This window comes from Eufriesea mexicana, unplaced genomic scaffold (genome assembly GCF_001483705.2).
Source record: "Eufriesea mexicana isolate 0111107269 unplaced genomic scaffold, ASM148370v2 scaffold47447481008, whole genome shotgun sequence".
Taxonomy (NCBI): Eukaryota; Metazoa; Arthropoda; class Insecta; order Hymenoptera; family Apidae; genus Eufriesea; species Eufriesea mexicana.
Window position 1 is genome coordinate 38,856 of NW_016908000.1, and position 25,029 is coordinate 63,884.

General features: G+C 40.3%; 1 protein-coding gene across 7 annotated transcripts in view; it reads right to left on the reverse strand.

The window, feature by feature from the left end:
* The window catches only part of LOC108552401 (coiled-coil domain-containing protein AGAP005037), a 31,290-nt gene extending 10,385 nt beyond the window's left edge, over nucleotides 1-20,905 (reverse strand). The window contains exons 1-14 of one of the 7 annotated variants that reach the window (XM_017906915.1): nucleotides 20,751-20,905; nucleotides 19,720-19,839; nucleotides 18,786-18,957; nucleotides 17,011-17,154; nucleotides 15,700-15,845; nucleotides 14,569-14,622; nucleotides 13,412-13,480; nucleotides 12,719-12,808; nucleotides 10,798-10,860; nucleotides 2,915-3,140; nucleotides 2,461-2,571; nucleotides 2,274-2,381; nucleotides 2,016-2,198; nucleotides 1,793-1,892 (exon numbers count right to left, since the gene is read on the reverse strand). In XM_017906915.1, coding sequence (XP_017762404.1) covers nucleotides 1,793-1,892; nucleotides 2,016-2,198; nucleotides 2,274-2,381; nucleotides 2,461-2,571; nucleotides 2,915-3,140; nucleotides 10,798-10,860; nucleotides 12,719-12,808; nucleotides 13,412-13,480; nucleotides 14,569-14,622; nucleotides 15,700-15,845; nucleotides 17,011-17,154; nucleotides 18,786-18,957; nucleotides 19,720-19,839; nucleotides 20,751-20,835 — 1,671 coding nt within the window. In that variant the 5' untranslated portion in view covers nucleotides 20,836-20,905. The remainder of the gene's footprint in view (nucleotides 1-1,792; nucleotides 1,893-2,015; nucleotides 2,199-2,273; nucleotides 2,382-2,460; nucleotides 2,572-2,914; nucleotides 3,141-10,797; nucleotides 10,861-12,718; nucleotides 12,809-13,411; nucleotides 13,481-14,568; nucleotides 14,623-15,699; nucleotides 15,846-17,010; nucleotides 17,155-18,785; nucleotides 18,958-19,719; nucleotides 19,840-20,750) is intronic. The other 6 variants (XM_017906922.1, XM_017906940.1, XM_017906956.1 and 3 more) reach the window with 6 other exon arrangements.
* Nucleotides 20,906-25,029: the final 4,124 nt, after the last annotated feature.

The following is a 25,029-nucleotide window of genomic DNA, read 5'->3' on the forward strand; positions in this document are numbered from 1 at the left end:
TAAAGAGAAAGAGGGAAAGAGAGATCGCACGCGGTACAGCGACTCTCGGTTCAAGGCCCGACGACCGAAACCCGTTTTGTCACATCATACGCTGCTAAATGTATAAAAAATATCTATACTATCGGGACACAGCAAACACTGAAAATATTGGTTATGGGGGTTGATCAGGGTGGAAGGGTCTATGTCACACAGAGACAAGTTGGAGGAAGATTCGCGCGACACCGTATATATTACTGGGACGCGTTTCATAGAAACGCGTGTCCGGCGTACTGCCCCAATCCTTTACCTTTCAGTGCGTGACAGAAGAAGTGATGTACGTTATCGTACGAGACTTTGGTTTCTTGGGCGACCACTACGTGTCGCTGAGTCTAGGAGACGAGAAAAAACTTGTCCTTCAAACGAGCTGATCGTTTCGTATCGAGGAAAGGTTTACATTAGATTTCGTGCACCGAAAACGATATCAGGATCGAGAGAGACCGACAGAAATCCAATGGATTCAACTCGTCAAGAATATTCGACTTTTTTCGGTAAAAAGAAAATCCGAGGAACGTACCGTTCGCGAGTTTAGGGTGAGAGAGATGGCACCGCAGGTATTACCGCCGACGGTAAACGACGTCGTAAACAAAATCGTTTCCAGAAACAAGTCGAGATTTGTATTATCCACGAACACAGGCGAGACAAGCAAAGTGTATATAACGTTGGCACGCTTTTCGCAGTGTTTTTGGTGCCGATCGATTGCGTGAAAAATTACGAATGCACGCATGGACACACGTATGTAAATAGAAGTACGCATACAGAATATACGAGAGTATGTGTACCAATACAAAAAAATTACGATACGTATATATACATATAGTTATGTATACAGATATATAAATATATATATATATGTGTAGACAAAATTCTATGTCACTCGTTGCATGCGCTGTTTAGCATAATAGGATACGGGGTAAGCGGTGGTCGGACTCAACGTACGTCACTGCAAAATACCACATCGTTTTACTCGATTAGGCCAAGATAGATCTACAAAGCGTTGGACTGGTGTTTATCACGCGACTACTCCGTCGGTAATAACGAGACGGTTACTCGAAGGGTAACGACGCTACAGTTACGTCAATCGATAACTGCATTTCGGAGAATTTACCGTGTCTTGTGCGCGTACCCGTTTGCTATTCGCTTCGCGAAATCGCGGAAAGCTTTTGTCGTTTCTGTGCTTCCGTTATTTCCTCGCTGCGATTCTCAACGAGCTCGGTTGTGTGTTCTCTTCTTAAGTGAAACGCGAGAGGAAGGAAGGAATACGTACATCGACTCTACGAACGTTTCACAACACGGTCGCGTAAAAATACCACGAAGAAACGGCCGGCGCGAGCTGCGCTTGCGCAGACGCGTCGAGTGCCTTTCATAGATGTCAACGCGGTACGCAAACTTTCATCAAAAGTTCCCGTCAATCAAAGGCTTCTCATTCTTTTTTTTATTCCTTCGGAAGGGGGCAGAGGTTTCCAAAGCGCGACAAACTGGATCAGGAATCGTGGTGGGGCACAAGGGAACTTTTCATGCATCGGGCAGTACCACTGGAGCGGAAATAGCCGAGAAAGAAGTTGAACAGGAATTGAGGTTAGGCATTGAATACCAGGGGATACGGACAAATAAACGGATAGATTGATAGATAGACGAGAGAGAAAGAGAGAGAGAAAGAGTCAGACAGTTAGATAGATAGATAGAGAGAAACTGAAAGAGAAAAAGAAATAAAAGACAGCGAGCGAGCGAGCGAGCGGGGCAAATGAAGCATTACCTTGGAATGTTGAGCAGACGTCGGTGTTATAGGTGGCGTCTCTTCGGCGTCTACGCTCGCTGCTGTGTTTGGTAATCGCTGCTCTTGCACCGACGCCAAACTATGGAACACAGGAATAACGTTTTATATTTAACAAATGCCCGAGTTACCCATTTTTTGACCTTCCCGTCGTCATAGCTTGCGCGTCGTCCCTTCAACGGTACCTGAAGAATACGGCACGTACCGTTTGAGCGTCACGAGGGTACTAGTGAGCTTTTTGCAACGCTTCAACGCCGACTCCAATCGCTCTGGTTCTTCCTTCAGGAACTTTTCCGCCCGTACAACCATCTCCATCTCTGAGCTCAACAGCCCCTTCATACCCTCCTGTAGGCTCGGGAATCGCACCTTCAAGTCTGCCACGGTTTTACTAAGACGGAAGATCAAATCATGTACAACCATCTCATACGATTTTAATTTCACTCTACCTCCCTCTCTGTCTTACCTCGATTTACTCATTATCAAGGCCATGTTCTCCACATCCGACATGTTCACTCTCGTCTTCCTGTTGATGACATTGCCACGTAGTTCCTCCACCGTGTTTTCCAGCTCGCTGAAACCGTAGAAACGTGTCAATCATTGTCAAACGTATGTTTATACAAAGGGAACTAAGAGTAGAACTGAACACCTACGTTAGGTCTTTTACCAGCCTCAACATCTCCTGTCTGTAGAGGTCTTCCTCGCGGCTCAGTCGAATCTTCTCTGCGTCCCAGGCTGCGTCTCCACACGACAGCAACATTGTCCTACAAAGAACACGTGTTAGATACAGAATCAACTTTGGGGGTCTTCCCGCTAAAGTCTGTTGCGACAGGTATGCATAAAATGACGGTGGTGCTAAAAGGGATGAAAGAAAAAGGAAGGGGATTCGTTCTGGGCCTGCTAGTAGATTCATTAGTAGGCTACATAGTAGGCCGTCTTAGATAGGGATGAAATTGGAAAGTTTGGAAATTCTGTTTATAGGAAGCAGAGGGTTTACCGTGGTCTTGCAAGAAAATCCTCGAATCTCCTTGAACTTAGAATCCATCTAGTGGCGAGGATGAGAATGATGCCGTCAGACAACTATTAAACGATTCAATCTCTGCCTACCTGATGGTGATAAACGTATCCAAGATGGTCTCCCGTATGGTGTGAGCCTGGGCCTGAGACATACGTCTCAGGTTCCTAACTTCTTGCCTCAGATCCTTCGCCTTCTTCTGCAAGCCTCGCAGTTGATTGTACATTTCCGGTGTCAGAGCCATGTCTCGATAAACGTATTGACCGGCAACCAGCGCTGCCGGTTTCGGCGGTGGGGTCGGCTTGTGCCTGTCTCTCTCTGAAACGATTCGGTAGAGCGTCAACGACCATTGTCCCCGATGCTCGTGGATTTCGCACGACACATCGTGCTCACATGTACGGGTACAAGCGTCGGGATTTCCGCCCGTTAAACCGTGCGAAAATCGTCCAGCTTGATCGTCCTTTGATCCTCGTCTCCCTTACGATTGGGCCGAGCCGAGTATGGGAGTAGGAAGAAACGTGATTTGACAATTGGGGTGGGTGACTGATCGATGAGACTCGAGGGGTTCGCGAGTGTACACGAGCTGTCATCTATGACTATACACTGATGGTTCTGTTTGGGTATAGCAACGTCCAGGAAGTGGGCTTGTGGCATTATGGCTAAGTATTGGAACCTATGGTCGATTCGAGAGGTATAGCGAGGACGCGAATCGTGGCGCTGCAGAGTTATATTATTTTTAGGTTATGTATTATTATTATACGAAAATTAAGAGATGGAGAAATTGGGAAAGAAGTGAGAATGAGTAATATGAAAATAGAGATCTGTAAATGCATTTTTGTTTAGGTATCTCGGTTTAATGATTCTACGCGCTTCTAATTTCGGTTATGTAGCTAGCGGTGAACTAAGATGGAGCCACTGACATCGAAGTCTTTCGAGACTCTGTATAGTTCATGGTTGTAAATGTAGCAGGTGTTTTTAACCAATGGGTGATAGGAATTTTTAGAAATGATATAAGAATTTTTAAAATATGTAATATCTGATTATATTGGGAGTTCAAAAATTCGGGCAAGAAGTAATTTTGATAGAAAACATAGGTTTTTATTCAAAATTGTGAATATTGCTAAACAATAAAGACAAGTTGTTCCTTTGTATAGCGGTCCATTTTTAATAACCCTGAACTATAAGCTATCACGTTATCCTTTCTTTTTGTTGGCAACACTTTACTACACAAATGGCGCCAAATTCAAATCTTCCGTGAATTTTGGGACACCCTAAGTACGGTAGTACTATTCTCTTCTATTAGATCAGCGAATGAAAAATTACACAATAATAGCTGCTTAGCATGAATCGAAATTATACCTGTCTTTTTTTGTTATGTTAGTCAATAATGTTACGCATATTTTGGTATGCAGAAAAATTTCATTTATTAATTTAAGATAGATTAAGAAAGACATTTATTAAATAAATAAAATCTGTAGCAAAGGCAACACCACAAATAACAAAATTGGTTGAAGTAATCAGAAAATACAAATGAAAAAAGAATTTCATTTCACTATACATCACTTGTTAGATTTATATTAAAAAATGAAACGTATTTAATTTAATTTAATTCAATCAGTTATTTTTTAACTTTAATAATTTTTAATTAGTTATTTAATTTTTAAACTAAATATATTCATAAAAATTTGTACTATTTTTTCCAAGTATTCAGATATATATCAATTTCGAGAGTATATATCTAAGATATTTCCTAAAATAAAAATAACCTCCATCTTTAATCTTTTACCTACAATTTATGATCTTATAAATTTCAGCTACTATGAGGAACAAATATTAAAAAGAAAAGAAAAAATTATATAAAACATTTTTGTAGACTACTGTGCAATATATATTATGCAATAATATGTATGGCATGTATTTTGTGTGCCACGCGTGTTGTATATCAGCAAAATGTCGTGCCTTAAAAAGTACATTGTTATATAAGATCCAGATGACATACATACGAACAACTTGTTAAATAATTCTGAATCTACTCACAGAAAGAATGTACAAGTATCACACGATGAAAAACACATAAAATTGAAAATTACACGTGAGACTGATAATTTATATCCGAGTATGATGTACGTATGAAAGCTTCGTGTTATGTAAAACCGTAGATTGTGTTATGTAAATAATAATGATTTATGGATCATATTATACGACTGTTACCTGTGCTACATTTTTACCGAATACCGAACCGAATGACAAACGGGGAGTGAACTATAAGAAATGCCTATAAGCAAATATACAGAGTGTCCGTTTTATCTAGGAACGCGTACATATCACGACAAATATAGGTGAGACTGAAAAATGATTTAGGCAAATATCGTAGAACGAGACACGTATCGTGGTGATACTTATTTCATCAGATAACCTTGATGACCCTGATAATCTTGAAGGGTCCCATAAAGTTCAGTTTTGAATTTTCGAAATTAAAAAAATTTGTAAATTTTTTATTTCAGACACTCATTGTCGTAGAATCGTTTTCAAAATAATAATTATTATTTTTTGGAGTCGTCAATAGAGTCCAATAACAATCTATAGTTCTTCTAGTGCATTAAGAACGGTATTGTATTTTTAATTTTAAATATTATTTTAACATTTTTATAAATTTTAATAAAGATTGTGATATTTTTCAATAAAGGCTAAAACATTTTAGTCGTTAATTTATTTTTCCTATAGTTCTCAATTAATTATTCTTTAAAGGCTTCCTTTATCCGCTTGCAAATTTTTAATAATAAATTATTATTACTATACCGACATAATTGTTATATTATATATAATTTATGTATACTTTCATTTTTAAATAAATTATCTACACTATGTAATATATAATATTATGTAATATTATGTTATATTATGTATACTTTCCCATTACTTACTATTGTTTACTCTATTTACTCTACTCTATTTATTTCTTTTACTCTATTATTTCTATTACCCTATTATTTACTATTATGTATACTTAATATTATGTATACTTTTCTTTTCTATGCGAAATGTTATGTTAATGGACTACGGATCGTTTATGAAAATAATAATAATAATAATAATAATAATAATAATAATAATAATAATAATAATAATAATAATAATAATAATAATAATAATAATAATAATAATAATAATGCCTGTTCCAATTTCTGTCACAATTTCACCAATTCCCCATAAAAGTATCCATTTTGCAGTATACCCATACCCATAATTCAAGAGCAAATTAATTGACCCCACTGAAAGGGGGTGAAACCGTGCACAGATTCCTGACAGTCATTGCGTCAATGAGTGTCGCTATTTCACGTTTTAATTTACGATCTCGCTACGCACGATGGACGTTGCCATACTCAAAGGGGTTAGTCCGACCGAATTTAGCGTCTAACGCCACTTGTCACTCGTTAATGCGACGCCTTTCGCACGATCAAAGGGCGGCGGTGAGGGAAGGTGCACCGGGTGGGACCAATTTCGCTGTCATTTTTATCGCCACGATTTCATTGGGTCGACGATGAAAACCGTGGATGAGAATGAAGGGGACAGATGGACGGGAACGTATCGTGGACGACCAACGATCATGCGTCTACGATTTTCACAGGACGTTTTACCTACGAGTTATCCTCCCCAGTCCCAGTGTAATCTCCACGGTTACAGATAAGTCGTGCTATCGAGTCACCGAGGTGCGTCGTTATTATACTTCACGATACGTAATTTCCTGTGTCCCTCTGACACGATCAACGATAAGAAAATTTAGGGACATTTGGCGCCAAAATGTCGGTCGATAAGAAAAGCTTATCGATTCTAAATTTATTTCAGCGATCATTGAAAAATGCTGTATTTTATTTTTTTGGATGGTTCGTATTTTATTTTTGCGATCACCGAAAAGTTGTATATTACTTTTTCGATCATTGAAAAATGTTGTATTTTGTCTTTTATTTTTGCAATAATTGGAAAAAGTTGCATTTTATTTTCTTGGATGGATTGTATTTTATTTTTGCGATTATCGAAAAGTTGTACATAATTTTCTAAGTATTGGAAATTTTGTATTTTATTTTTGCGGTCATTGAAAAGCCGTATTTCGTCTTTATGGTCTCGAATGTTTTGTATTTTATTTCTGCGACCATTGAAAAGTTGTATTTTATCTATACAGTCACGAATGTTTTGTATGTTATTTTTGCGATCATTGAAAAGTTGTATTTTGTCTTTATCGTATTGAATATTTCGTATTTCATGTTTCCAATTACCGAAAATATGCAGAACTGCTTTTGATAAAGTTAATATTGATTTTTATTTAGATAGAAACGTTATTATACTGGTGCAATGATCGTGTAGCAGATGTAGTATATTTAGCTAGATAGCCCTAGTGTTAAAACAAAAAAGTAAAAAGCGATAAAGTAAAAAATATTGCTAATTATTTCTTTGGAAAATTAATATTTTTATCACTCATTTGTTGAATTAAAAATTCGATTGATTTGTAAAGAAAATAATATTTGGAATTAAAAATAATTATATTGAATTATCGAGTATCATTATTTTAAAACCTGTCAAAATTACGAATATTTATTCAATTTCGCCTATAGGGTACTTTAAATAGCAAATTATTTTATCTCCACGACGAATGAATTTATTATTGAACAAGAAATTGTCACCTTTTCGTGACGAATATACTCGACGTAAACATCGAAAGGGTTAAGTTTTCGTATAATTATATAAAAAAAATTTTTAAATAAATTTAACAAATTTTGTAAATTTGTTTTTGGTTGGAAAAGTCTATGGAGTAAAAGTTACTTGGTACTTCGACGATTATCAACTGCGAGAGAACAAATTTTCGAGAACTTTCGACGCGATAAAAAAATTGAGGTTATGTTGACACTTTTTAAATAGCAGCGTATATACCAGTACTTCGACCTCGTGGCGACGTGGCTGGTGAAAAATCAAGTTCAATGACCTATTACACAATGACCTTTACATGACCTTGAGTTTAGAAACCTACCATAATTTACTACGGAAACAAGTTTCCTTATTCACGCGTAAGTGTAACAGAAACCTATCTCATTATGAATGATACTTTGCAATTGAATTTAAATTGGAAACAGACTTAAGCTAGACTTTTTATTTGTCATAATATTATTAATAACGTTAAAGCAATATGTACTTCTGTAATTATTATTAACGTAATACTTCCCTGGAAAATTCTTTCCAATTTTATAAATATAAAAGATTAAATCCGAAATAAGCGTGTTTACCGTTTAAATACAGTTAGAAAGTGTGAATAACTCACAATGAGTTACGCTTACACCTCACTTACGTGTGAATAAGGAAACACGTTTTCCCAAGGTATTATCGTATATTAGATTACGACCAGCTATAAACCATTGTATAGTAGAATGTAAAATTTAATTCCTTATGAGCTATAATATTGAAGAGTTAAGAAATGTATACTTTTATATAACAAAATATAGGAATTACTTCGGTACTTTATTGTGTGATATAACAATTTAATCAAATATTGTAAATAAAGTGTAAAAGATAATAAAAGATGCTAATTTTTACCGAGACCTAACCTAACATAACCTAACTCAGTACAATCATATTTTTGTGGTAATAAAAATTAACGTTAGTTTTTTCAAAAGCAGCTGTATACTTTAGGTAAATGTGAAACCAAAATGCAGTAATTTTGATTTTTCACTAGTTTGATAATTCTAGTGTCAAATAATATTTATATAATTTTAAAAATAAAAATACACTACGAGGAACTTAACCCTTTGCACTCGAGAGGCGCCCTTCAATCGCCATTAGATAAAATTTCGAAGCTCGATATTAATTAATATAACAAATTTAAAATAATGCAATAATACGATCTCTTATTTACTGCTCAGAAAATATCATCAGCTTTATAGCAGAAAATTTTTCAACTCGTACCCTTCTTTAGCCAAAAAATCGTCGAGCGCAAAGGGTTAATATAGCATCATAACAAAAATTTTGTACCGTGAAGCTAATAATAATTTAGATTCCATGGTGAAAATAATTAACTCTGTGCAATTACGTTCATATACGTTTCAATTAATTTTATCGGAAGCAGTGGGCAGTAAATGTAAAACCAAAATGCTGGGAACCAGCCATTTTGATTCATTTTGACGGTTCTAGTTACATATTGTAATTGACACCACTGCATACAATTCCTAGATTAAAATGAATAATTATCGAGATATACTCTGATTAATTTTTAATGCAAATGATATTTGCGATATAATTTAGTGAAATTAATGCAGGTATATAGGCAACCAATTAACGCGATTAGTACACGTGTAAATATTACATGTGTAAGTTGAAATTATATACAAAATATTTTTCTTATATAATAAACAGTTTAGAGGTAAATTTAAGCGATGCAATTAAACAACTTTCACCAGACATAACGCCAATTAAGACATAAATAATGCTAATTAAGATTGTATAAATGAAAGTAACATGTAAAATTAGTAACATAATTACATCTTTATCTTAATTAGAGTTAACATTAATTTTACTAAAAGCAGCCGAACGTTCCTAATAATCGTGAAAACAGAAAGCTAAAAATTAATCATTTGGACTAGAGTAATAACTAATATATTACACATTATTCACGATCATTTAGCGATTAAAATGGTACTACGAGATATCTTGTAATTGATATCACTGATAACGAGTAAAATTCCTATACCAAATACATCGAACACTATATCTATATCAACACTGAATTTTCTAACTTGTAACGTGCTCGTAACTATAGTATGCAAAGATAGTAATAATTAAAATAAAAATTGAAAAGCAAAATAAAATTAAAGTAAAGAAAAACGACGAAAATGATTGGATATGTATAATTACTATAATTCTTATCTGGTGAAAGACAATACTAATTCTCCCAAAAACAGCTGCTTCTCTTCAACATAATTACCTAAAATATGAATTCAAAACGACTGGACGTATCACTTTAATTATCCTAGCGCTAAACAGACATAAACGACCGACGCCATTTTTCACGAGGCACCTTAATTCTCGTATAACAATTAAAATAAAAATTACAAATAACAGCAATTAAAAAGAAAGGTAAAATTAAAAGAAAGAAAAACGATAAAAATTATTAGACACATATAATTACTATAATTTTTGTTTGAATAAAAGACAGTAATAACTCTTCCAAAAACATCTGCATCTCTTCAACAACTATATAAACTATGGAAACAAAATATCTAGACTTATCATTTTAATTATCTCAAAAGTCCTAGTGTTAAATAAACATAAACGACAGACGCCATTTTTCACGAAGCACCTCAACTATCGAATAATAATTCCGATAAAAATTAAAAACATAAATCAAATAAAAATATCAACACTAAATTTCCTAAACTGTAACGTGCTCGTAACTATAGTATGCAAAGATAGTAATAATTAAAATAAAAATGGAAAATAAAAATAAAATTAAAATAAAGAAAAACGACGAAAATGATTGGAAACGTATAATTACAATAATTTTTATCCGGTAAAAGACAGTACTGTCCCTCCCAAAAACATCTAGATCTCACCAATAACTAGATAAAATATAAAAACTCACCATTTTAATTATCTCAATAGCCTTAGCGTTAAATAGACATAAACGACCGACGCCATTTTACACGAGGCACCTCGGCTCTCGAAAGCACTCCCGGTTCCCGAGAATTCGGACACACAGGAGCAAGAATCGTGTGCTCGCGAAGGAAGGGCTAGTAATCTATCCACGAACGACGAGAAAGTAAAATAACTGGATATACACCGTTACCTGGATATCAGACACACAATTGCGGACCAAAAACCGAACGAAGACGAATAGAGGAAAAACATAAGGGCGAAGGAGTTAAATAGGTGGAGGCAACGAGACACATGGGGTTGGAAGCAGTAGAAAAGAACACGAGAACAGCTTCTTTACCTTGCGAAGACATCCTCGGCAACGTGGAGGATTTGATCGCCGGTTTCGTTGGTTTTGTGTCCGCTAGTCGTGATGGAAGGCATTGCACGAGAAGTCGTTAGAGATTATTGCGTTAGTATCAACTACTCCGAACGAGGACTTTTTGTCGTCTATCTCTCGATTAGCTCTCGAGTATACATCTTTATCCTTGGCTGATCGAGGAAGAAAGAAACGGTGAATCAGGAATCGTGATTCCTAATCTCTCTGGCCTCTGTGTTCAACGACCCCGGCGCGATATCTGTGCGGTTTGCAAAACCGTTACCGATCGATTCGCAATTATGGACAGACCGTGCGACGGGAAAGAATAGATCGTCAGCGATTTTCTTCCATGGACAGAAAGACCGGCCAATTACGTTAAGAACGTCGTTGACCTGGCTGCTATAATTTTGCTACAATTTCCATGATAATTCTCGGCATTGGTCCCCTGTTTCACTGTTCCTTTCCTCCTCCAATTTTCTTTTTACCCCAATGGGATATGCACTTTATACACCAAAGTCTTCGGACGTTCGCATTTGCTGTCTTTAAAAGGTGACAAATGCGCGTTAAAGCGAAATATTTAGCTAGAAGTAAGTTTCAAAATTATACTAGCGAAGTTAGAAAATAATTCGACGATATTGTAAAAATATGGAATTGGAGAATCATAAAACTATTATATTAGTCGAAAGCAACATTAAACAAACAATAAAAAGTTGCAAAATAACGTTGATTCATATTCTGTTGCTTACGACAGCTTTTAAGGCGATTCTCCACGTAACTCACTAGCGCCACCACGACCCGTATCTCCAATAAATGTATTATAAACATCGTATGCGTCATTGGATTATTTTCTAACTTTACCCATGTAATCTTGCTACTTTCTCCTTGCTGCATACATCATATCGTTCGAAATATTTGATTTTAAAGTACATATATACACCAAACTATGGAAACGTTTGTATTTGTCGTATTTAAAAGGTGACATATGCGCGTTAAAACGAAATATTTAGCTAGAAGTAAGTTTAAAAATTATACTAGTAAAGTTAGAAAATAATTCGATGATATTGTAAAAATGTAGAATCGGAGAATCGTAAAAATATAATATTAGTCAAAGCACCATTAAACAAACAATAAAAAGTTGTAAAATAACTTTTCTGTTGTTTATGGCAGCTTTTACGGCGATTCTCCACGTAACTCACTAGCGCCACCACGACCCGTATCTCCAATAAATGTACTATAAACATCGTACGCGTTGTCGGATTATTTTCTAACTTTACTCGTGTAATCTTGCTACTTTCTCCTTGCTCATACATCATATCGTTTGAAATATTTCATTTTAACGTACATATATACACCAAACTATACGGACGTTCGTATTTGCCGTCTTTAAAATGTGACATATGTGCGTTAAAGCGAAATATTAACTGGAAGAATGTCTCAAGATTATATTGGTACAGTTAGAAGATAATTCAACGATATTATAAACTAGTAGAATTGGTGAATCATCAAAATATAATATTATTAGAAAACATCATTAAACGAACAATAAAAAGTTTCAGTATGACGTTGATTCATATTCTGTTGCCCATGACAGCTTCAAAACGATTCTCCACGTAACTCACTAGCGCCACCACGACCCGTATCTCCAATAAATGTACTATAAACATCGTATACGTTGTTGAATTATTTTCTAACTTTACCCATGTAATCTTACCACTTTCTTCTCCATGCACATCGTTCAAAATATTTCATTTTAACGTTCATATTTCACTCGTCGAAGCTAGCAAGTGTAATCGTCCGAGTACTTTCGTGTACTCGACAGTACCGCGATTCCTCGAAGGAAGTGTGTTTAGCGAAAACGTATCGTCTAATAAATTCGTATCGTACAATGTGCAATAACCGTTACCTGCGTGCTGCGGGGAATGCTGCTTGGGGGAATTCATGTCTGGTGGCTCGTCACTGAAGGACACTGACTTTTCAAACGACACCGACTTGTCTGGAATAGAGGATGATCAGAGCATGTTTCCTGCGATTCCGTGCTAGACGAGGGGGGCATTATAGCGAAAGGGCGTGCTCGCGACGATGTTTTCCAACGAAGAGGAAAAAAAAAGGAAAAAGAAAAATCAAAGAAAAATTCGTGTGCGCTAACGTCGAGGCTGTGACGGGCCTCTCGTGCAGCAATCGTGGGATGGTGTGAAGCGCAGAGTTGAACGCGATTGGGAAGGAAGAGAGAAAAGTAAAGAAAAGTTGCGTTCGGTTCCGGGTAGATGATCACGGAACCTCGTCGAAAGAAAAGGACAAAGGGTCTAGGGAACGAGAAGAGCCTATAGGGGTTAAGGATCTTCTAAAACCGATAGAGCGAGAAGTGGCTGGTGCCGAGTGCCATTAAGAAGATGCGCGTATTGTGCATGGACGATGCAAGAACGGAAAGAAGCAAACGTGGTAAAGAGGACGTGCAAGACGAGAGAAACGAAGGGGGTGAAACGGGGTGCCGGAAAGCGCGTGCGGTGCTCAATGGCCGTTATGATTACTGCGAAAAAGGCGACAATGCGTTGGTGCACAGGTGACAGGAGAAACGTGTATATCTTGTAAACCGCACCTTTGCCTAACTTTGGTGGTTTAACGTCAGTCCTTAAGTACGAGTCATCTGTAACGGCAGGTTGAGACACTTGAATTTTACAAAGGAGAACCGTTATAATCACACTGGTTAAACGTAGGGCACTATTGTAAAATGTATAGTAATAGTAATAGTAATAGTAGTAGTAGTAGTAGTAGTAGTAGTAGTAGTAATAGTAATAGTAATAGTAATAGTAATACTAATAGTAATACTAAGAGTAATAATAACAGTAATAATAATAACAATAAGAGTAAAGTACGAATAATTGTATAGATACAGTTCTTCCACTTTAAATTCGCCCTTTTGCAAATCAAACTCATCCTTTCGCAAATCAAGTACTTGTACAGAAATATTTTATTTAAGGAAGCATGAAATATAACATTGGAATGGTAAATCCATTCCAGTTATACAATATTAAACAACATTCAGCAAATAATCGAATGAAAATCCTTCCATAATTTTAACGAATATTCGTGAAAAAATTGTGGAATCTGAAAATGCATTAATTCCATTAGTAATGGATTGAAACTGCCGCGGATCGTATTAAAATCTGTGCCAATAAAAGCTGATCGTCGAAATAATATGAATTTAACACTTTTCTCGAAATACTAATATAAATTTATCTATATACGTATAATACACACGATTAATGTAATTAATAAAGATATCACTGGTAAATAAATACCTGATACATACACATCCTATTGATAAAATTTTTCATATCCTACTAGCTAATTTATATTTGTCGATTTCTAAAAATAAAATATTTATGCAGAAGTACTTGATTTGCAAACGAGTGTATGTACATACAAATTTACTTATATATGTATAATACATATAGTTACTGTAATTATAAAACACGCAATACATATGTACTTTATTGAATTACCAATTACAGTTAAATATTGTACATATTTAATATACTTCTTTCTAGTCAAATTTTTAATTTCTTGCTGGCCAATTTATATTTGCAATTTTTTAAAATAATATATCCAAGTAGAAATACTTTATTTGCAAAAGGGTGAACTTAAAGTGCAAAGACTGTGTATATGTATATATATGTATATATAAACTATGCATAGAGCGGTTACAGTGATCCGAAGGAGAATAGAAGATAGAAGAAGATGAAGAAGACACACCTGGCAATGAGGCAGAGCTGGAGCTAGAGTGTTTGTCGAACTCGTCCCCGGCGCCTGGTGTGTGCGTCAGTCGGAATAACAAAGCAGTTGTACAGCAGGGTTTCAGGAAACTTCAACACCGCGTTACGACACGTAGCAGTGGTAAACGTGGCGTTAGAATACTCACGGAGCTTCCATACCCTCCACGATTCCCACGGAACATCGAGGTAACACAGACAACAGAAACACAACGCGTCTTACCACTGTTACCGTGTACAAACCGTGGCGCAGAACGTACGTAATCTTTACATCTAACCGAGGCGCAGCTTTCGCCGGTCAGCCTACTAGTGCTGCCCTCTGTGCTCCTCCCTCCGACGTCAACCGAATCGGATCTGTCTAACGTGGCATCTAAAGGCGGAAGTCGAACGGAACCGCGACGAGAACGGGAAAATATACGAGAAAAACATATGGCGGAAGAAAACGATGAAGAGAAACGAAAGAAAGAGAGAAGAGAAAACTGATCGTACGACGAAGAAAGCTAAGGGGTGGACGAACATTCACGCATAGAGAACGGGGGGACAGGCGGTGAAGCGTCGCAGAATAAATCTTTTCAACGTAACGAGCTAACGCTTTCTAGAATGTCTAAAGTGCGACGAAAGATCGAATCGAAAGTAAATGCGAACGTTTCGCGTCGACGAGACGAGGTATAAGCGATCTTGACCGTTCGAGCGAACAGTCGTATCGAGAAATCGTGTCGAGAAACGTCGAGTGGCGCTGCAATCGGATCACGCCGAATACCGCCAGATGGCGCAGTCGCGTCGCTTAGTTCGCGGTAAGCCCGTCGTGGCGCTGCGGTAGACTACCGGAAGGTTCTCGACGCGAAATCTCGGCACTCGAACGATCGAGTCGCGTTTCCGACAGTTTCGTCGAACCGAATCGATAGGCGGAAACGTAAGAGACTGAGAAATCAAGTCGGGGGAGAGAAGAATGGATCTGGACGGAAAGAAAAAACTACGCGAAACGAAGGGGCTGAGTTTCTTTCGCAGAGACGAGAGACAGAAAAACCGTGGACAGCGCGTCTAACGAGAACAGTTGGCAGACCGTTGGGCCAAAGGTAGGGCCCGATTACGCAGCGATCGAGCGACAACGTACCTGGCCCTCTCGCGTACGGGTCACGTCCAGCGGGGACCTGCAGGTAATCACGGGGCGATGGACTCGTGTGCGGGGCGTGGGTCAGTGCCTTCTGCACCAGTCCTGTCAGGTTGGCCAGCTGCCTCTCCATGTGCTCTACCCTTATCCTACAGGCAAGGAACAAGCAGAGATCGGTTAATTGGTATGTACAATCCCGAAGTGCGATCGAACGAGGCAAACTCTAGGATCTAGTGGGACTGAAATGTTAAGGATGTTTCAAAAGAAAAGCGTTCCACAGGATGCACGTATATATATACTCAGACTTATATACTCAGATACCAACTGACGATAATCAGAATCGCGTGCAAGGTTCGTTCCGCATAACCCGCGATTACTTCTAAAGACTACATTCGCCGGAACGCTGTTATACACAAAAGCGCTCGATACACATTCTCTCTACGACCGCTAGTCGGCATGCTACATTCCACCGATCCGCAATACCAACAGTATAGAAGCCTGTACCCGCAGACGAAAGGGACGCCAATTTCCCCCGAATCGCCGTCCTTTCCGTCGGACAAGGCAGCGTACACCGTTCACCTGAAACAACTCGGCGCTGCCGCCGCTAGATGTCGCGACCGAGTTACGCGCAACCCCGGCGCTCGCGCCGCGTGCAACGCAGCGTCCACGCCTGTCTCTTCCTCCATGCATGCTCCCGACGCATACTATACACATGCATCGAAACGAACGACCGTCGTCCCCGGGAGAGTTTGGGTCTCAGTTTTTCCGAATAATCGAGAACCAAAGCACGGTTGGTCCCTCTGTACGTTAGCTTGCGCGAGCTTCCCGTGCTCGGAGAGCCGGGTCAATGGAATCGACGGGTAGGTCGATCGATGAACTCGAAACACGGGATATCGTGGAATATTATCCAGTAGGCGTCGGCTGGCGGTGAACGAGTATAAATAACCCAGGCTGAGGGAGCGGTGGGAAGCTAGCGCTGTGCTTTTCACTTTCCATCGTCGTAACTCTTTCGCGATCCTCCGTTCTGGCGTGATAAATTTGCCAAGGCGATACACATCGGTGTCCTCTTTCTCCCTGGGAACGGCGAGTCGCGTGATCTATGGACGACGATGACGACGACGCATTCACAAGCGCATTCGTATACTCTAACCAGACGATACATAGCATTTGGACTGGTGGCTACCAGGTCGTCAGGATCGGACCATGGACCTCGGATTCGACGGGGAGGTCGAACGTGGTCCGACGTGGCAACTGGGTAGTCGAACGTCTGGTGATCGCGGGCTCTATCGAATACTAGAGAAGGTAGCTCAGTACCGAGTAGCGTCGTAGCTCTGACCACCGGGTGGCAAAGGTGGTGGCGCCCCTGGAGGAAACGGGGATCGCGGAGGACCAGACGGCGGACGGCCTGACGGTTTCACACCGTATAGGCTGTACGATTCCTCCAACAGCTCCGTATCGCTGCACCACCCACAACAGAGACATACGTATCCGCGCTATCAGCCATCCACGAATCGGTATCGAAATCGCGACCACTTTTCCCCATTTCCGTCGATTCACGCGAGCAATTTGTCTCCCTTTGCACGCGCTGTGATTCTTTTTTGCTTTATTCTTTCAGTGCGTGTGTATATACAGGGTGTTCCATTTGAAAGTAGCCAGATGAGTATTTTTTGAGAGTATGAGTGATACTTCAGGCAGATTTTGAACGTTTTCATGAACGAGGTTTAGCTAACGTTTGTACGAGGATGGATGAAGGTTGGTTTTACTATTCGTAGGGAATTATGTGTCTTTGGAGGTGTCATTCCATTGGAGGAGGGGTGTTAGTTTTCCAGATATTCGAACTTTTAATTGGACATTTCTGAATACCAACTTTAGCCAGGTCAGCGTTATACTACCAATGCTACTACGCTTACAGAACACGTGAAGATCAACTTTTTAGTGAGAAATGAAGAATGTATTTTATTTTATGTATTGATCGGTATGATTTGTCATACTTTGCGAAAAGGTACTGGAAGTCTTGTGGCAAAAAGTCGCTAATTTTATTTACTAATATTCAAATTGAATTATATTGGAGCATATGTAAATATCAGCTTTGGTTTCTTAAAAACAGGCATGTACTTGTTGATATCATAATTAATTCAAATTAGAAGAATCAACTATACACGGTGTCCCAAAAAATGTATACACACTTTAATACCTTTCCTTTCTAATTTTCTTTCTTTTTTTTTCTGTTTTTATAATCAAGCAAAGTGTGTATACATTTTTTGGAACGCCCTGTAATTTTAATATAGGGTATTTTTGAACAATAAAATCTAGTAGTAATATTAACACATTGTACGCCGGTATCATGATGTCGTGTAATTACTATGTATATATTTGTAGACACTTGTTACCATTTCCTCTAAATTTATCCTAAATTTTGGCACTTAGAAAAGGAACCTGGACTCCCAACGAACCCTTAATATTCGTCCCCGAACATGGACATTTGGCCACCATTTTGTTGCTGTCATAGCACTAATCAAGTGATATATTTTCTTGACATGTATACACAGAGAACAAGATTCAAACAAATTTTTAAAATCTTTACACATTAAATAAGAACCAGGATTCGCAAGGACCCGATAAAATTCGGCTCTGAACATGGCCGTTAGGCGGCCATTTAGCTACAGTCTGACACGGAACTGATCACGTGACCGTTTCATCCATATTGCCTTCTCCCACTGAACAAAATACACGCGTCATGTTGAAAATACGCAACAAATTTTCGATGCATGCATTAACAGGCGTACAATGTCTCAAAATGGCGTTATTTTTGCCATAATTTTTGCCATGATCCTTTCGCTACCTTTCCCAAAGAACGACGCGAGGAGCACAATCAATAAACCAACATCCTAATTCTATTCCAAGAAACAACATTCAACGTTTGCCTAGTGTCCGAAATGATGAACAGTTCGAGAAAAACATTCTAGTGTGTGAGCGGAAAATGGAACACTCTATATATACGTGAACGATGAAAAAGACAGGTGAAGAGAAACTTGGACGAACGAGAATGACGATAAAAACGACGAAAAGGGTCGTGGAACTCCGGTTACCTGGCTTCCTCGTCGATGACGGGCGTCACGGTGCCCGAGTACTGCGAGTAGTACGGGTCCTCGTAGCTGCTTCCGGCACTGTAGGGCCCAGGCGGGTATCTTCCGGTTGCGGAGCCCACCCCTCCGCCCCGCTCCGGACTGCTCATATAACCGCTCTCCCCGTGCAGTCGATCTGTAGAAATGGCAGACGTTAGCAGAGCTAAGGAAGAGGCCTCTAGATTGCCTGCACAGCCGAGAATATGACGGATCGTTTCGCGGATGGAGACGAATTTTCGTTCGCGGGGCGTCGCGACGCGTTGATACGTAATCGGCAACACGGAACGTACGTACCACGGGCGTGCTTCTTACGGGATGTCAAAGACAGAGCTCTACGAATCTTTACGGTGAGAGTGGGAGCGGACACGTTATCAGGGGTTGACGGCGATGCTCTACTTCAGATACTGTATGCCACATGAGGTAGGTTCTGTATACGTATACACTGCAAGATACTTCGAGCCTTCGAAGGGGGTCGCGTCTCGTTCGACCGTATAGACACTGAAAATCCCAATTTCAGGGCTTCCCTCCCCGTTCCTCTCCGCCCAAGCTGTTCCCTTTTTCGACCAAACCGCCTCAATATACCCCAAACTCATCGTTACGTTCCTCGCCGCTCGGTTCACGTTGCCCGAGTTTCGCCGCGGCGGAATCCACTCGCTGGCAGAACGAGATCTGCGTGTATCCAACGACCCAGAACGGAAACCCTCGACCTCCTTTCTTCCTTTTCGCCCCTTCTCACCCCTTTTCACCCCGTTTCGACCGGCGAGATGAGCCAAAGGCCAATTGGTAGGAACCGAGCCGAGAATCGGGCAGACGCGCGAGAGATAGAGAAACCGGGTTCGCGATCCACGGCTGAGGACCGAGGTTTCCGGGGGGTTGTTGTTTTAAGGGTACTACTGACCTGCTATACTATAGAGGGAGACCGAGCTGTCTCTACAGAAGCGAGCCGAGCCCCCGAAGTTTCCAACGTTACGACACTGGTGGCTGCGAAGCGGCTTGGCCGGCGGCACCCCGCCACCACCTATCCAACCATCCGGAAAACCAAACAAAAACCAATGTACCCAGCTGATCCGGTGTACGTCGCGTCTCTCCCCGAGTTGATGCCTTGCTAATTCGCATGGTAGAAGTGCACCATGTGCCGCGTATCGAATCGACCGCTCTGGAAACGGCCTGCCGGTATGCACCCTTCCATGAGAGTTATAGCAAAAGACGCGAAACGGACCGTCGTCGTGAGCGTCAAGGTCGTGACGTCGACGACGGTCGGTTCACAACGGCGACTCGAGTCGACTAACGCGTTTCACGCGCGGTTAGTTCGCGACCTTCCCGTTAGTCGAACGGACGGCGCGCGTGAGTTACGCATAGGATTCGTGCTTGCATCCGCGCAGGGGGCGCCACACAAAAGCTGGTTGGGGTGTATCCGTGCGTGTTGCAGCCTCCGTCGTGCGATGCGAACGAGTACGATTCTCGCGTCCGACTTCCGGGTTCACGCTGATACTCGTTCCATCAGGACGGAAGGAGGGAAACGATCGAGCGTTCTTTGACCAGAGACACAAGCGAGGATCGGTGTATGCAACGATGTCAGGAGCATCTCGGACACTCGGTGTCCGGATCGAAACGGGTGACACAGCGTGCGGAGTATGCAGCGAGCAGAGGGAACAAAACGTCGAATGTTCTTCCGGACAGCTCGAAGGATCACACGGCAAAGGATCGTTGTTTCGCAACGGGTATGCGTTTGCCAACGAATCGGTCCAAGCTACGGGGGGATGTGGCGCAAGCATGGACAGGTGACAATTACAGGCGTGAAAGCGACCAATCGGGATCGCGGTTCAGAAATGATGCCCGTCCACGAGCGCGGAATCAAACCCATCCCCGACTCGCGGTAATCGGCTCTTGGCGGACGAGTTTCCGGTATCAGGGGGGATGTTCGTGTACCTGGAGTGGCCAGAGGTTTCGGCTGCGTCGGCGTCGTGTTCGGTCCACCGACCACCGACGACGCCGCCGGACTGTACGCCCTCATCAACTGCCCCCCGCGGGGCAGGGTGCTGCTCCCTCCGACGTAGTAGCCGCTGTTCCCGGAAGTCGAGTTCTTCGCCGTCTGAAACAGCAAATTCACGTAGCGTAAGCTTCGATTCTTAGATTTTTTTAGGTTATTCTATCTTTATTAGTATTCTTACGTTATTTTAGGGTTCGTTGTTCTATTATTGCAGAATTTGGAGCGATTGAACTCCATTTTGTAGGATGAGTCAACAATTTCTGGGGGTTATTCTCGATTAACTCCTTGCACTACGCTGAAACTCGGAAAAAGCCGTGCCAAACGTTTGATTATTTCATTCGAGAGATTCATACTTGACCCGAGATTAAGACCACGAGTCAGACTCGTGATATTCATGTTTGGCTCGAAATGTTGATCACGAGTCGGACTCGTAAAAATAGTGCAAGGGGTTAAATTATTCGTAGATAGAGATTCGAAGGTTTAATAAACAGTGATGCTTTGTTAATGGCAAAAATTTTACTTAACCTTCGAATGGTGGCCATTATTTTCATGCTGCTAACACTATAAAGAGACGTGATATCAATATTTATGTTAACTCTTGCGTGAACAATGAACGCGTTAAGCGTTATTTTCTTGAACTTCAGGAACGACACTTGTTCAGTTATTGTACGCTCTTCAACGAACGTTCAGAATTGACAACCTAGCCTAACCACAACGACATCGAGGATACCTACCGCATCAACCGACATCAGCAACCATGGGAGAGACTCCACGCGAAAAATGTTACCACAGCAGAATTAATAGAAGGCTTTCCAATGAATGCCTCGAAGTAAAGAGAAATTAGTTTTGAACGTCATGCACGTTACATTTCTTAGATATCTGATAAAACGTCGCCTTTTTAGCGAAATTTACTTTAATATTATATCCTTTCGAGCGCTATGAACACGTATATGCGTTCGGTAAAATCGTTCAACATGATCTATGAATACATATATGGGTATTTATATAACCATTTAATTTAAGCTATGAACGCATATATGGGTTCTCATGCAACTATTCCATTCAAGCTATGAACGCATACACGGATTCTCACACAATCATTCAATTTGGGCTATGAACGCATATGTGGGTTCCCACACAACCATTCAATTTGGGTTATGAACACATATATGGGTTTTCACACAACAATTCAATGTGGACTATGATTACATACATGGGTTCCCACGCAACCATTTAGTTTGGATTATGAACGCATACATGAATTCTCCCGCAGGCATTTAATTTGGGCTATGAACACATATATAGTTTCTCACGCAACTATTTAATTTGAGAGATGAATGCATATATGGGTTCTCATACAATCATTCAATTTAAGCTATAAACGCATATACGGGTTCTCATACAACCATTTAATTTGGGCTATGAACGCATATATGGGTTCTCACGCACCATTCAATCGCAGCTATGAACACATATATGGGTTCTCATACAACTATTCAATCTGAGTTATAAATACATATATGCGATTGATGCTTAGCACAACCCAACGCTCAAAGGGTTAAGAGGATCATTCCTAAAACCTCCTGTTGTAGTACAGCTACATGCTAAGAATAAACTCTACATCCCAGCGATGTGAGGGCACTCCTCCCCTTCGTTTGCTTTTCTCACATGTCTTTTGTCTCCACTTTTTCTGGAGACAACAGTGACCTGCCTAGCCCAAATCAATGAGTCCAGTTCAATCTCTGTCATCATTTAACAAACATATATTCTTTTACCGATTTCATAGACACGTTTCTTTCAATATAACCCCTAAACCTTCCAAACAATAAAAAGAGATAAGAAAGAAAAAATAATTCGTTTTCTTCGATCTGAGTGGTCACAGTGGTCCCACGCCTCCTCCCCCACACCCCCAAAGGGGTACACTGTTGCAATCGAGCTTATAAAAATCGGTTTCTTTGGAAGATAATTTAACGTATAAATTTCCCAACCGTCTTATAAATCAGCAGCAAAATTCAAGTGTAACGCTATCGAAAACGATGCCATTGACCGATAGATACACACCGGAAAGGGCGAGTATTAAATTAACCGCGAGCAACGTGTACAATTGCATCGTCTAACGAGCAGGTGTTCGATTGTGAAAGAAGAGGTACCATGTGTGACGACCGTTAGAAAGCGATATGCAGAAACGCTCGAGCGTGCAACGATACCGATTCGATTTCGATTTATAGGGAAACTCGACTAAGGTTTCTCGCCGAGGAAGAAGCAGAAAAATGGCCGCGACTCGAGTGCCATTTCGCGAATATGGCAATGAAAATAGAGAATGCAGCGAAGATCCCGTTGCCGAGGTTCAGCGAGTCATTTGAGCACCGATTTCACGCCGATTTTATGGTTCGTAAAGCCCCCGCGATTTTCACCTCGACAGATCCTCCGCGAATAAAGTCTCGTTTGCAAGGAGGAGGTATTACGCAAGTGAATTCATATCGACCTCGGAGAAACGCTAGCTTTCGAGCAGTCTCGTCTAATAATTTTTCCACGATGAGATGAGAGAGTGAAGGTTGGCTCCGATTTCGAAAGTTCGGTACCGTTCTGGTAATGGGCAGCTCGTTTGACCGGATCCACGTAGCTAGACATTCGCGAGCAGAAATTTTGAAACGGTCCTCATTATCTAATACGCGTAGCTCACAGTCGGAATTGCGTAATCGTGACACAATTATCGGATCGAACCGTCGCAATTACGCGCCCGTTGTTCCGACTGGCGTGTCATCGATCGGTAACTCGAGGAGAGCGTGGAGCGAGTCTCGAATCTGAGAGGAATTCTGTGCGGATCTGGCACGTGGATCGTTCGTTTCAGGCTCGATCGATGAATAGAATGGATCCGATTGTTTCGTAGATCGTTGCGAGATCGGTAAGCTCGAGAATTAGATTGTTCTGGATTTGGAATTCCTTCGAGATCTGTGGCGAGTCGTCAATAGGTGATTAGAGGAGAGCGTAGAGCGGGTCTCGAATCCGTGAGGAATTCTCTAAATGTCGATGATCAAGAACGTGGACTGTTGCTTTTAGGATCGATCGGCGACTCGCACGGATCCGATTGATACATTGGTCATTGCGAGATCGGCGAGCTAGAGACTTAGACCGTTATGGGTTTGGAATTTCTTTGGGGTCCGTGAGTCGTTGGACTGTCCTTGGTTTGGAACTTTTTTGACGTGTGTGAGTTGTTGGACTGTTTTTGATTTCGAATTTCTTTGAGGTATATGAGTTATTGGAATTTCTTTGAGGTACATGAGTTACTGGAATTTCTTCGAGGTACATGAGTTATTGGAATTTCTTTGAGTCTTATGAGTTGTTGGATTGTTCTGGATTTGGAATTTCTTTGAGGTTCACGAGTTGTTGGACTGCCTATGATTTGGAATTTCTCCGAGATGTACGAGTTACTGGAATTTCTCTGGGGTCCATGAGTTCTTGCACTGTTTTTGACTTGGAATTCCTTCGAGGTCTATGAGTTATTGGAATTTCTTAGAGGCTTATGAGCTGTTGGACTGTCTTCGATTTGGAATTTCTTCGAGCTTCACGAGTTATTGGAATTTCTTCGAGGACCATGAGTTGTTGTATTGTCTTCGATTTGAAATTTCTTTGGGTTCTATGAGTTGTTAGATTATCTTCAATTTGGAATTTCTTCGAGGTATATGAGTTATTGGAATTTTTTTGAAACCTATGAATTGTTGGATTGTCTACGATTTGGAATTTCTTCGAGTTCTATGAGCTGCTGGACTGTTTCTGATTTGGAATTGTTGGAATAAACCATAACCGCGCAAGAATAACGTTGGAAGTGCTAGGCGTCACAACCCAGTGACGAATTTTGGGTTCTAAGGACCTTTGCTGTTGTGCTGGCATGGAGGAGTTGTCTACCCTTCAGTTAAAAAGGATTTTTGTTCTTCAGAGAATAAATTTTATATTTCAGTCCAGAAATTCTAAATGGAATTCCTTCGAGGTCTGAAATTTGGACTATCTTCGATTTGGAATACCTTCGAGGTCTATAAGTTGGTACAATTCCTTCGAGGTCTATGAATTGGACTATCTTCGATTTGGAATACCTTCGAGGGCTATAAGTTGGCACAATTCCTTCGAGATCTATAAGTTGGCGCAATTCCTTCGAGGTTTATGATTTTAACTATATTCGATTTGGAATACCTTCGAGGTCTATAAGTTAGTGCAATTCCT